The sequence below is a fragment of the Lichenostomus cassidix genome, chromosome 4 (genome assembly GCF_008360975.1).
Source record: "Lichenostomus cassidix isolate B80296 chromosome 4, HeHo_3.0, whole genome shotgun sequence".
Taxonomy (NCBI): domain Eukaryota; kingdom Metazoa; phylum Chordata; class Aves; order Passeriformes; family Meliphagidae; genus Lichenostomus; species Lichenostomus cassidix.
The window spans coordinates 8,891,190-8,904,764 of NC_139484.1; the positions used below are offsets into that span (position 1 = coordinate 8,891,190).

The 13,575-nt window shown below is 38.2% G+C and overlaps 1 protein-coding gene across 5 annotated transcripts in view; it reads right to left on the minus strand.

Moving 5' to 3' along the window:
- Positions 1-4,912: 4,912 nt before the first annotated feature.
- PRDM5 (PR/SET domain 5) overlaps positions 4,913-13,575 on the minus strand; it is a 64,486-nt gene continuing 55,823 nt past the window's right edge. For 4 of the 5 annotated variants that reach the window (XM_085057804.1, XM_085057802.1, XM_085057801.1 and 1 more), the window contains 2 exons: positions 12,185-12,289; positions 6,867-7,552 (listed from right to left, as the gene is read on the minus strand). In XM_085057804.1, the coding sequence (XP_084913930.1) occupies positions 7,388-7,552; positions 12,185-12,289 (270 nt within the window). In that variant the 3' untranslated portion in view covers positions 6,867-7,387. The other variant, XR_014851553.1, reaches the window with a different exon arrangement.

Genomic DNA, 13,575 nt, shown 5'->3' on the forward strand with positions numbered 1-13,575 from the left:
CTGAAAATACCTTTTGAAGCAAAACACTGAAGTATTTATCCTCTATTGACAGAGAGGTGAACCGTGGCTAAAATGGACAATATGACAGCAGTCCATATCCTGAGCAGACCTTGCCGGATTCTAACTCAGGAACAGCATAGTTTATCATAAGAAATTTGTCATTACGGGATTGGCTACTGGCTGGGCTTTTATATTCACAGGGGAAGTTACCAGCAATTATGAAATAAGTCTGCTAGGGAACACACGTTAGACTTTCTTAGGTTTAATAAATTTATTCACCTGAGTAATAACCTGAGATACAATCAGTACTACGCTCAAGAGTAACACTTTGCAATCACAACCAAGGGTTCCAAAATCTGACTATTAATTTTCTATTTCTGGAAAAATCTTGCCTTGTAATATTTAATACAACTCAGGAAATACAACCTTGTTCACCATCCACACTGAGCAATCACAAGGCTGGTAGTTGTTAGATTGAAATCTAGGCAGGATGACTCTTTGTAAGACTTGTCAATTTAAAGAAAGGTAAATTACACAATTGCAGCTGAAAGGGGAGATAATTTATAGTGCCACTGAAACACACAGCAGAAAGGTACCATTCTGGTACAAACAAATGCACTAATTTATACCAGGGAAAGCCATCATTTTTTTCTTTTACTTCTGATGGGCTACTAATTAAGTTTAAAAAGAAATCATTAAACTTGCATACCAATCAGTATTTTAACCCTCTGACCGAGAACAGGTTAACTTTTAACCCTTTTGCCACCCCTCCAGTAATCAGCTGAGTGATGTCCAGTTTTGTGGTGGCTTTCTACAGACTGACTTTAAGAACTGGGGAAACAAACAAAGTCCACATCACTGACTTCATAGCTTTTTTCTACTCCAATTCTCATGTGAATTCTAAGGCCACATTCAAATCTTACAATAAATGCTAGGCTGATGAGAAGTATCAAAGCAAGAAGAATCACTGCTCCCAGCAATCCTTGCTGCACTGTAAAAGTGTGGGCAGAAGAATTTACAGAAGCTTTGGTTTGCGAGCATTACATCTGGCCTCATTTGTAGCTCTAACAGAACCTGATCTCAGTCTTTTGCAATATGGAAGAGCTAAGCCCAGCCCTGTCATCCCACATAAGTATTTTGTACATGGCTGAGGAAATAGTTCAGAAAAGGATAACCTCACCTGCTTGGCTTACCAATAATTATCTTCACTGCAGAAGAAACTTTCCATTGCACTCATATGAGAAAGATTTTTTGGATCAGGTTACTCAAGATTTTCTCTCACACAGAGAGAGAGTTTAGAAAACCAAAATACAGAAAGATTTAACAGAAGGTGCCCTTAGATGGCTCAAGGCTGCTCAAATTGCAAGAATAATAAAGCTCAGGCCTTGGCACCCTCTGCCCAGAATAACCCAGTAATACAACCTTCTCCTTTGGCAAAAGCCAGAAAATGTCCTCTGCATAAGCTGTCAGTGTCACCCAGCAAGATTTAATCTCAAGCTAAACTCTCTGCTTAAGACCAGAAGCAAAGGCAGCAACTAGCTCTGGTTAGAAATGGCAAACTCCAATAAACACAGAAAAAGTGTACGTCTTGTCTTTCTGTAAAGATTAGCGTAGACTTAATTTAGTAATTCATCCGCCTCTTGCATTTTCTAGGTCTACATCTGAAAACAGACTGAATCTGATTAAATAGCTATTTTCAACCATTGTTTTATTATTCTAAGTTTTTAGTAATTTCATTCTAAGTGATAAAGGAAGAAAACAAAGTGAGATCTGTGATCACAAATTTTTTCTTCCATGCCCAAAGAGCTCTTATTATTTCATCTCAGCAGATCTAATTCCCACTTAAGAAACTGAACAAATTGCACACAGCTGTAGAAGATAATGTAGAGACCAAAACTTCTGAGTTTCATCACAGTATAACAGACCTATGTTGAAAAGTTAGAATATGCCAGACTAATTGAATGTTTTATAACACAGAGCAAGATGTCATTTTGTGAAACAACTTTGGTGCTCCTTGTTTTGCAAAGTGGATTTATGATCTACTTTGAATTTGGCAAATCAAGATTGTCAAAAAATATTTTAAAGTCTGAGGCATGACATGGAGAATGATCACAACATTAGTACCAAAGAGTTAACCTGGCTAATGCTGCAGTGGAGGTCTCTGCTCCAGCAGCAACCTTACCTGTTGTAGCACTTCCTCCCAATTTTGTTTGAACAGCTGGTAAACTGGAAATGAACTTGTGGATTTAAGGGCTTAAGTATTTTCCCTGCAGAAGGATAACAAAAAAAAAAAAAAAAAGCCCAACAAAATGACAAACTCCCAACAACTTTTATTATTGGTTCCTCTTTGCTGAATGCCCTTCTAAAAGAAAAACAGAAAAGGAAACAAGCCCTCTCCGATTATTGTTCAGCCAAGAACATGTTGCTTCGCCATGCAACAAATGGAATGAGAAAACTGGCAACCAGTTATTCCCAGGTCACTATGTGCTACATCTAGCTGATGCTGCTGCTGCACAAACATGCCCAGAGACACTTCCATTACTTCAGGGATTTTACAGCTAAAGGGTATGAACATGTGATCAATGATATTTGAAGTACAGCTGATCATGTTTATTTGTGATGCAAGGTGTCTTACAGGAAATTTATATACAGCCAACGTAACTTATTAATAAAAGGCTACAGTTTTGTCTCATTGTTGGTTTAAGGTTTTTTTTTAACAAAAGAAATACCAGATTTAAACTGGGACATTTTCTGGTTGTACTTGTATAGAACCAAGCTCCTGCTTATCAAGACTTCTGTGAGGGAAAATCTAGACAATGAGTCAAATTCCAAAATTTAGTTAGATCCTATTAGTTTCCAGGAGCACACACAGAATCAGGCTTCCAGGGCCCTATGAGATGTGTGATCTCACCTTTCCATTCTAGCCTGTCTCTTATATACCTGACTTATATAACAGTTTATGCATATGTGTGTATTCCTCTTTGTGAAAGCCTTGTAGGATCTCATCATTTCAAAAGCCTAGAGGGCGACTCTCACTACTTTTTCTTAAATTGAGTAACAATGCCCAAATCCAAGTTTCTTTGGGTTACTTGTTGGAAAGACCTCACGGTCTTACACATTAACACCAGGAGTCAGACACTAAGTGACTTTGTTTTTGTTTCTCCACCTCACTGGATTTTTCTGAGGTGGCCAGACCCAGGACATGCATAGTGATGGAGATCCAGGAATCTTCTTCAGCCTACCTCAGCTGGAGTGCATGGAGACAAATGGACCATCAAGTCTCTCCAGCACTTGTGACAGAGGCAGGTGTTTCCCCCTTGTTTCCCTCCTTGCTGGAGGGTGATAACAGCTTGTATTTCATGTCCAGCATCTGATCCCACTGCTGCTGTAACATGAGAGGCAGCTGATGTTAGCAAACTCCAAGACATGCTACTTGAGCATAACAAACAGGGCTCAGGGAAAGTGAGCAGCAAATGCTTTGCAAACACTGAGTTTTGCCAGTTCACTGTCTGACCCTGCTCACAGCAGAGCACAGATTCAGTAACACCTTACAAAGAGAAAGGGACAGAAATAAAAGACACTAAACAGGCAACAATTATTAAATAAAAGATTGGCTATACCAGATTGAAATATTCAATGAATAATTTTCCAAGTCAAGGAATCTTTAACAGTGACAACTCTTCAGCTGTTACTTAAATTACTTCCATCTTCTAGGCATCCCACAAAACATACAGGAGATGAAAACCAGCTGCCAGAATTCAAGTGTGCTCAAGAACACAGCTTCAGCTATAACTGCTATCATATTCTGAGCTCACACTTGCCTAAAAAGCCCAAATTAGCAGATTTCAAAACTCAATGTGAAGAGAATCCCAACACTTCAGTGCAAAGAGTATGTAACTGAATTAAAAAGGTTTTACTCTATTGATCACACCTTGACAGCAGCACACTGAGCTCCTCCACTCAAAGTGATGCTTTAGAAAGACTGCTATGCTATATTTGGAAATGTCTCCAAACGGGGCGAATGGTAATGTAAAAATCAGGAGAACAAATGGAATGACATCTGCAGAAAATCATGGAACATGAGGAAAAATCACAGCCTTCTACAATTGCAGTGACTGCACATTATTCCAGGTATATCTCTAGATCTTCACGTTATTCTGCAAGGCACAACTTACTACAGAAAAGCCTGTATTTTAATAAATTATGACTAACGAACAAACATACAAACACAACACTAAAAAAATTACAATTACCTTTAGAGCAACAGGTTTCAATTTATGACTTCTCAAAATCAGGTGAAGGGAACATTCTCTATTTTTTCCATGTAATCCAACTGGGAGGCTATCAATGGAAAATTTTGCTCAAAGAAGGGTTTGCTGATCTGCTTTTTTTTTTCTTTCTTTTTGTTTTGGTTTGTGCCTTTTTTTTTTTCTTTAAGAAAGCTATGATCAAATAGAAATATGTAGCATACTGGTAAGTCTGCCTTGCATATAAAATCTATTACACAGTTCATGAATCCAGTAATGTGAAACATATTACCTCTAACTGTGAGAAATTCAGGCCCCCATGGAAAGAACAGGTCAGCTCTTGCCATGGAAACACCTGAAGCTGCTAAGCCAGGTGCTGGCTCTGCAGGAGCTCAGGTCTGCAGCCACTTTAGCCCAAAGGGAAAGTTCCTGGAGGACATTATGGAAGAGATGCTCACCTGGAGCTTGGCTTCAACTTCTGCATCTACTTCTTGTGCTTGCCATGAAGGTCGGAACTCCCACACGGATCCTGTCAATCCCTTGTTCTATTGATGCCATTAACAAGATCAAAGCTTCAGCTGCTTAACTGCTGCTGTTAATTACATACAGCATGATTAATCTTAATATATTGTAGTTTATCTAGAAATTACCTAAAAAAAAAAACCTAAAAAAAGAAGTATATTCTCCTCTCTAGTTATTGACTTTCACAACCAGGTGTACTTCTCAAATGCAGTTATTAAGCCTTAATATTTTTTAACACTAAATCCCAAACCATTAACCTTAAACCCTAACAACTTTGCAGCACAGATCTCACACAAACCCTATGCAAAAATATGTAAAATTATTAGCGTCTTTTTTCCCCAAAAGCATTTTCTTCTTTGTGTTTTAATAGCCTTGTCCCTCAAAAACTCCTTAGAAAACCTCCACTTTACACTTCTTTTCTTTTGTGTTTTATTTTCTTCTGTTGTTCTCTGTGCCTGAGTTTGTAACGACCAAACTGAAGAAGGAAAAAAAATAGAGGCAGAAAACCGAAGAACTGTAATCTTGGTTCTCCTGTGACTGAATTCTTGATTTCATTTATGTCAAAAATGCAAACGACAACAACAACAAAAAGTCACTCATCCCAGGCATGTCAAAAAATTACCAATCTAACTCTCCACGCAGATAATTAAGAACATATAGCTAAAACACCATTACATAACTGAGTATACGATACTGGTTGCTTTTGCTAACAGAACATTTAAAATTATATTAAGTTTTATAATAACTATCAGTAAATTAAAGTTCTTTGGACCTAGAAAGTTCGTTGAACTGTTCTGGTAACAAAATCACTAAAAACAAGGAGAGCAAGTATTCTCCACTCAACTTTATAATGCTTATTTCTACTATATTTTCTTACACACATAGAATATACTTGATTTATATGAAAAAATGACTTGTGGAATAGAACTGGCAAAGTCTCCAAGCTTCTCCTACCTTTGAGAAAGCAAAAAGCATGAAATCCTAAGCATGAAGGCTTAGGATGCTTTTACATATAGGTGGTTGTCCCAAACAAGAGAATTATTTATGATTACACTTCTCCAAAATTTGCAGGAATCCTAAACAATCTAATAACAACAAAGTATACGCACTTCAACAGACAAACTGAGTGCAATAAAATACTCAAGGTGCTACTGAAGGAAGTGTTAATCACCAAATATATCATTAATTACTAGCTATTTCTGTATCTAGCAATCCTACTACTTCCATTTCTTTTATTTTGCACTTCTGAATAGAAAATCTACCTTGTGACAGAGAAATCTGAGTCTACTGTGAGATAAAGAACTGTGCTGCTCATTTCAGCGTGAATGTCCCTGCTGCAGTTCAGAAAGAAGTTGAATTCTTTTCCCATGAAATCTAGAAGCAAGATGTCCCAATGCAAGTTCATTTTGCACAACACTGACAGGTCCAAAATGAATATGAACAGTTTGCTAGAGCCTTAATATTAACTGCCAGAGCCTTAATATTAACTGCTGATAACTCAGGAATTCTACATGCAACCGCCCTCTGAAGTTGCAGTTTTATTGTCCTTGTAGATAAGAATTTCTTGGTTATCTGGCTGTACAAGAGGGCCTGTGGGAATTCTTTTGAAGAGTCTTCTGCAGCAAACAACTCACTCTGATAACATGAAAAATTTGCTTGTTACTTGGCTTCAAAGATGTATTTTTCTCAGTCGTCATGAACAGAATTTAAAAAAAAAAAAAAAAAGGTATTTAAGTGGGATGAAGAAACCCAGGGCATCTGATTCAGCAGGAAGAAATACTGTGGGAACCAGCTGTTCACCAGGAAATCAAATACACGTAAACTCAACAACTCTAGCTGCTGCTCAAGCCACTCTGTTAAGATGTCTTTCCACTTGCCTTGCCAGCAACAGTAAGTAGGAATACAGCACTTAAATTAAATTGCTCAAAATTCTCACTTCAGTCTAGTTTCATGTAACCAGAAGAAATAAATCCTCCTCAATCTCATACCGGAATACTGAATGTTGACAGATTTCCACAGTTCTGTACCCACACATTCTGGCATCTCAAGAACCTATTTACGTTAATGAGTTTCATACAGTAATGAGAAAGCTGCAAATAAAATGAGACAGAATTGTGTTAGAATAAAATGCATAATTATTACACAATTAAAATAAGCCTGGATACAATCAGCAGTCAGTTAGAATGACAAATTTTGTGTGGTTTCAAATTAAATAATTTTAATGGAGGCTTGTAGGTTAGATACAGAAATACAGTTGCAGACAGTCAAGAGTTCAGTTGCAAGTGTCCAGGATTTCCAGACACTGCTACTAATATCTACATTTCTAAGGATGTAATTAACAAAGAGAAGTTTGCTTAAAGCTTTTTTTTTAGTGAGGATAAAATTTTTTTCAAAGTTCTTGTATCTTCAACTTTTTTCTTTTCAAGGTATGTTTTACATCGGGTGATGTCTTTGGGTTTTTTTCCAACTAGTGTATTTTCACCAAAAGTGGGAAAAATAACATGACAAGGCATTACAGTTGTTTCTCCTGACTGTGCTTACTGGCCAGGTAAAAAGTCTGGAGTTTGCACACATAAAAATGCACCACTTTGGATCCAATTTTCTCACAGAGGCCATATTTAGCTGTCAGTTTCTCCATGGACATTCTCCATGTGCACTTTGAGGTAGTCATTCCTAGTAAATTTCTTGTGGCAGAGCTGGCACTCTGCCATGGGGCGGTTGGGGTTGTGAGTCAGCTTGTGTCGGATCAGCATCTTCTTCAGGCTGAAGGACAGATCACAAACCTGAAGCAGTGAAGACAAAACAAATGAAGTGTTTACATTTCAAGCATGTACAACACTCCTTAATTTACACCACTGAGACCACAGCCACACATACCTGCAGTACTTAATAAATGAGCTGGTCTTTGGACGAATAACTCCTTCAGAAAGCACCTGAAAGACTTCTACTCTGTCTGGTATCTTTTAATGTCGTACATTAGGAGTGGTACCACAGGTGTAAGGATGCCGTCTAAGAAAGACCCAATCTTCAAAATACCAACACCTTGAGGTGTCCTGATAACACAGTGTTGATTTGTTGAGGTTTTTCTAAAGCTACTGTTCTGCCTGGGATGCAGCAAAAATTATGACAAAACATCATGAGCATCCCTCAGTTCAAATAAAGTATTTCCTTCCTGACCTCCAGAATGGCATCTGCAGCTTCCAAAAGAATCAGTTCCAATTCATCAGTTACAAGGAGGGAGGAGTGAGAATAAAGAGGTTCTGAAGACTGCAATAAAGGCTAATTATTAATATAAAAGAAACCTCATTGTTCCAGCCTTTCTCTGCTAGGCCAAGAAAATGGAAGACATCTGACAAATGAAGGTGCATTTCCTTGGCTTTATTATTTGGTGTGCTGCTTCCCTTCCTCCACTGTACTCCAAGCAGTCCAGTTCATTCTGTCATTTGAATTAATGGATAGAGGGATGATGGACTCTGTCACACTAAAGCCATCACTTTATAAAAATCCCTGTACTGAAGTTAAAATTAAAACCATGAAAGGTTAAGAACAAGTTCAGCAAAGAAAAGTTAGAATTAAAAGTTAAGGCAAGACACAAACACAACTGAAATCATACAGTTATACTGTCACATTCACCTACCATGCAAGTATATACTGTACACATGAATTTCACATAGAAATGAAGAAAATAAGAACAGGAAGCAGCTGCTGATTTGACAAACGAAACAGGCAAGAGTCATATAATTAAACAAGAATGAACATCCCTAGGCTTGCATTCTTAATATTCCATGTTCATTCCAGACAATCTCTCTTTCATGCAGAAAAGAACTCAGGGAACCCAAGACAATCCCTCTTTAGAAAAATGAAGCTTTAAATTTATATTGGCATCAAACTAATGCAAATGCTGAATGATGACTCATTCTTTTGAGTCCAGGACAACTGGAGTTGACTATCCAAGTAGATCATCTTGACCTCCAGCATATGTATTTTATGCCAATTAAGGCAAAACCATCCAATGACCATAAAAAGAGCAATGGCCAGAGGCAAGCTGTGTACCCAAAATTTCCCCCCCGCCACTGCGTGTGCTGCTGCAATACAACATTTGTGACTTTATGACATGATGTAATACTGAGGACTTTCACAGAGCAACTGCAGCTCTCCAGCTTTTTTCCCCACTGAATGATCACCTCATTCAGACCCAAGCAACAGCCACTCTTTTGTTGACTGTGATCCTCAATTGCAGCAGCCACTGGTCAGCTCGTAGCACTGCTTTTGCCCAAAACCAGTTTCTGTTTCTCCTCCACAGAGCCCACAAAGTGAACCCATAACATTTGTCTAATCATAGCCAAGTCCCATAGCATGTTAGAAGTGTCATACACTTGTGAATACCCCATGTTTCTTAAGAGCCAGGAAGCCAATCAGGGATATACGCACATACAAGATACGTTTGTATTCTGTGTATCTTACCCACACTCTTCATTTCCCAAAATAAACAGCTTATAACACAGCCTCAAAGCTCATTTTTTCATTTATACTGCTCATGGAACTAATATAATGTGTCATTCTGCTCCTCCAAGGCTCTAGCACGTTATGCTACCTTCCTTCTTCAAATAGAACATGGAATGCACAGGATTATTAAAGATATGGCACATTCTGTGCTGTGCTTACACAGAAATGTTTTGGGGATTTTTTTAAGAGTTTGCTTCATATATCAATTTTGTAAGCGAGACTGATATTTTATAGATTTACAATCACTCTTGCTAATGTGCCCTTGAGCTCTAATCAATCTCTTCAAAATGATCAAAGGTTTGATCAAGTAGGGAAGATGGAAAAGACTGACATTTGAAAGTAAGTGCAAGGTCAACTAGAGGCACAGTGGAAGGAAATACTGTACTGGAAAGAAACCAGGACAGGCAGTACTTGACCTTTCTTCCCCCCCAAAATAATCTATTGTCTCTGAGAAACTGAAGTTCAGTTGGCCTTCCAGTAAAAAACAGGCTGGTCTGGAGAGCACAGACATCTAATTTACTATGAAAAATTGCATTCCTATTCCCATCTTTCAGTTATTTTCACTCTCCTTGTTGACACGTATTAGGAATTGTCATCTTAAAATGGTAATATTCAATTTCCACTATTATCTGTGGGATGTGAGAGCTTTGAGAGATTAAGTTCTAAAAATGTTTTGTCAATTGATAAGACACAGAAATGGACACATAAATAAACTGTAGTATCTTTCTTAAACAGAGTACAAGGATTAGTTTCACATGGAACTCAATTCTGCACTGTAATGACCGTTCCATGTGCCTGAGAGAGAGGAGAATGAGACAGAAGAGAAGACATGACTTTTATTTCTGACTCTGGGGGGGAAGAAATCCATTTAAAGCAAAAGTACAGACTAAAAGAATTTGCATGTGGTATTCCAGAAATAAGAACTTGTCAAAGCCACTGCCACAAATTATCACTCAATTCATTATAGGAAAAATAATGAGAGTATTTACAGCTACCTTGAGCAGAATAAAAAATTGTAGGTGAAAATATTTGAGTGTAAAAAGGAAATGTAGTATCAGGTAGCCCACAATAACTAACACCCACAGGTTCATTTTTCTGTAATTGTCCACTACTGGTTTTGCTGTAACTTGTACCAAAACATCTGAGGCATGCAATGTGCAAGACAGCTCTGGAGGAATGGTCTGCTCCTGGTGACATTTTTACTATGTCCCCACCATGTGCAGAACAGGAGCCCAGGTGAAATAAGGAGTAACTATTGAAAACATCAATTTTAACACCCTCCAAGTGTGCATTAAGCAACAGACCACAGTGGGCACCTGGTTGACTGAGGAGTGCAGGAATGAACAGTGAAGGCAACTACTGCTATGTCCAAACCCTGAAAGGTCAGCAGTCTCTGCAGGGTGCAGCCAGCAAAAGACTCCTTCTGAAGAGTAATTTTGGTGAAACAAGGCAGAAATTTAAATTATGAAAAATATCTCCAGTAACAGAAGGCACACAAAAATTCTCAGAAAAGAACCAGGAGCAGACACAGATTACAGCTGTTTCTGGAATGCTATGGTTTGGGGGAGTACAGGTCTATTTAACTGATGCGGAAAGAAAAGCTGAAACTGGAAAGTGCATTTCATACAGCTCCGATTTTTAATCAAACCAAGGAAAAAGAATAAAATAGAACCACCCTACCAAGTTAGTCTGAAAAAGCACACTGTGAATCCAAGAGCAGCGAATCTTGGATCCACAGTGTGGGAAAAACTGCATTTACACTGCAAGCTGGCCAACAGCTGATAAACAGTATAGTGATCTGAAAGCTGAAAAAGTTATTGACAATGATTTGGAGTTAGAGAAATCCTCAAGGTACTATCCAGAGCCAGGCTGAGATTATCCCAGAAGAATACAGCAAATCTCCTAACTTGTAGACATAAGCAAAATATCTTAGCTGAACTTTTTCATGAAATTAATATATTTTATTCTCAATGAAATGACATCAGATTATTCATTAAAAAACAGAATGGTTAACAGACCCTTGAAACTTTCCTGCCAATCTGTTATTCTAATTTTGCATCTAATTTTAGACATTTCTGAGCAATTTTACAGCTGCTCAGACTGAGCCATCTAGGTTATGACTGAGAATTGGCAGTCCCCTGTGACTGCTTCATGAAGAGTGAGGATCACAAAACGAAACACCTACACTAATTCTACACTCCATTCTGATGCCTTTCTCTAAATCCTTGAGCAACAATTTTGGCATTTGATAGTTCCGTAAGACATTATTCCCCAGCAGTTTTGGCACATTGAGCCTTCCCACGTACCTCCCAAAAGCTGAGAGATGTTGTATACAAAGGGGGCAGGCTGCATGAGAGGTACCTGACAGTGATCTATGAACTGCCACAGGATATGCTGCATTTCAGCACTGCAAGTGTGCACAGCATCTCAGATTTCCTCACTGAACAACAAAAAAAAGGCTGTGAGCAGATGTTGAAAATGTCAGACCAGATTTCACTAGAAACTGGAAATTCTGAATTCATATTTGTGCCATTCAACATCAGAAGCATTCAGATTCCATGTAATAAAGGAAATACCTTTTCCTACATAAGCTAATCTCCAGCTATTAACCTGTCATACAATTTATACAGGAACCCAACCAGCATGAATTTGTAAATTGTAACATCCAAAATGCATTATTAATAGTGAAAATAACTCTTATGGGATCCAAATCCATAAAATGAAGGGGCGTGCAAGGCTCTTGGCAACCAAAGAGGGTGCATAAAATTCCCTGAATATCCTTTCCTTCCTTAAGCAATCCAAGACCACGAGAAGTGTAACTATGTACAGCCAATAGGTGCAAGGCCATGGTGTCACTCCAATTAATTCCTGCTGCTGCACTGAGAAGACAAAGGGAGAGAGGAACTCACATCACACTGGAATGGCTTCTCCCCGGTGTGGGTCCTCATGTGCTCGTCCAGGCCTCGCTTCTGACTGAAAGCCTTGTTACACTCCGAGCACTGGTACGGCTTTTCCTGCATGGAATGACAACAGGGAGTAAAAGTGAGTCAACACAGAGCCCAGATCATTAAAGCAGTGGAATTCCATGCTCGATGGTGCAAGTTTTATATTCTCTCCAAGGGGTTACAGTCAGTGAAAACAACAGAAAACGACTTTCAAATGATTAAGTGAAAGCTAGGAAAGCTGTGGCCTGACAGCTGCAGAAGTTTCCACTTCTGCACCCACTTATGAATTAATTATCTGTTCCAGTCTTTCAAACCCAGCCATTTGGGGAGTCTGCTTTTTGTCACATGAAAGGTACAGGAACATAAAATTCCAACGTACTTTCCTTTATCCTCCACAAATGCTTAAAGCATACAGACAAGATCATCCCCAAAAACTTCATGTTTGTTAGCACATTTCCAAGCAGGGGAAGAGGTGAGGGAAGGAAGAGGAGGTACAAGGAAAGCTCATGGTAGGGGAAAAACTTATTTTGAAAAGGGGTGACAGAAGGTTAATCACATATTCATTGCAGAATCTCAAAAGAAGTGCACAGATAGCAACCAAGCTATCTGTATTTTTATTAGAACTACTGGTTAGCAGCTCCTGTAACACATGATGTTAGAAAAGCGGCAGTCCCACTGACCTCAAATAAATAATTAGAGATACATAAGGAAAACCACTAATGTAAAGATTTTTTTCTTTGAAGCTCTTCCTTAATACAGAAATTTATATAGGTGTAATTCCTCCCTGATTCCACTAAAGTTACAATAGAACTGTGTAGAAATGAACAATTAAATAAATCAATTAAATGTAAAAATTATCATTATGGCACTTCACATGGCTTCATTAAAATTTTAAAGTTCTAGAAGCACCCTTATTTTTGCACCAACTATACTTCTTTCACTCTCATTCTACTTTTTTCTGTGGTCTCAAATTCTGTACTGCTTAAGTTCTGAAGAAGGGTATTTTAAGAAAAGTAAACAGTTTTTACTAAATTAAATTGAAAGCAATGCCTGTAAATCAATAGGCCAAAAAAAAAAAAGCTAAATCTATGAATTAACAAATAATAGGCAGTGATCAAGTTCTTTTGGGAGATGATGTGGGATGCATGGGTAAGTGACATGGAACAACTCACGCAGGCATTAAAGCAATGAAGAGAATAAGCTGTCTGGTTATTGAATTCCTGCTCTCAGTGTGTTGGGAACCATCAGGTCTCCATATATTGCTGAATCCTGCCAGGATTCACCAGCATTAACCATAAATGCAACACAGTGCACTATCAATTAGTGTTGGGTATGTCCATGTCTCTCTCTTTAAA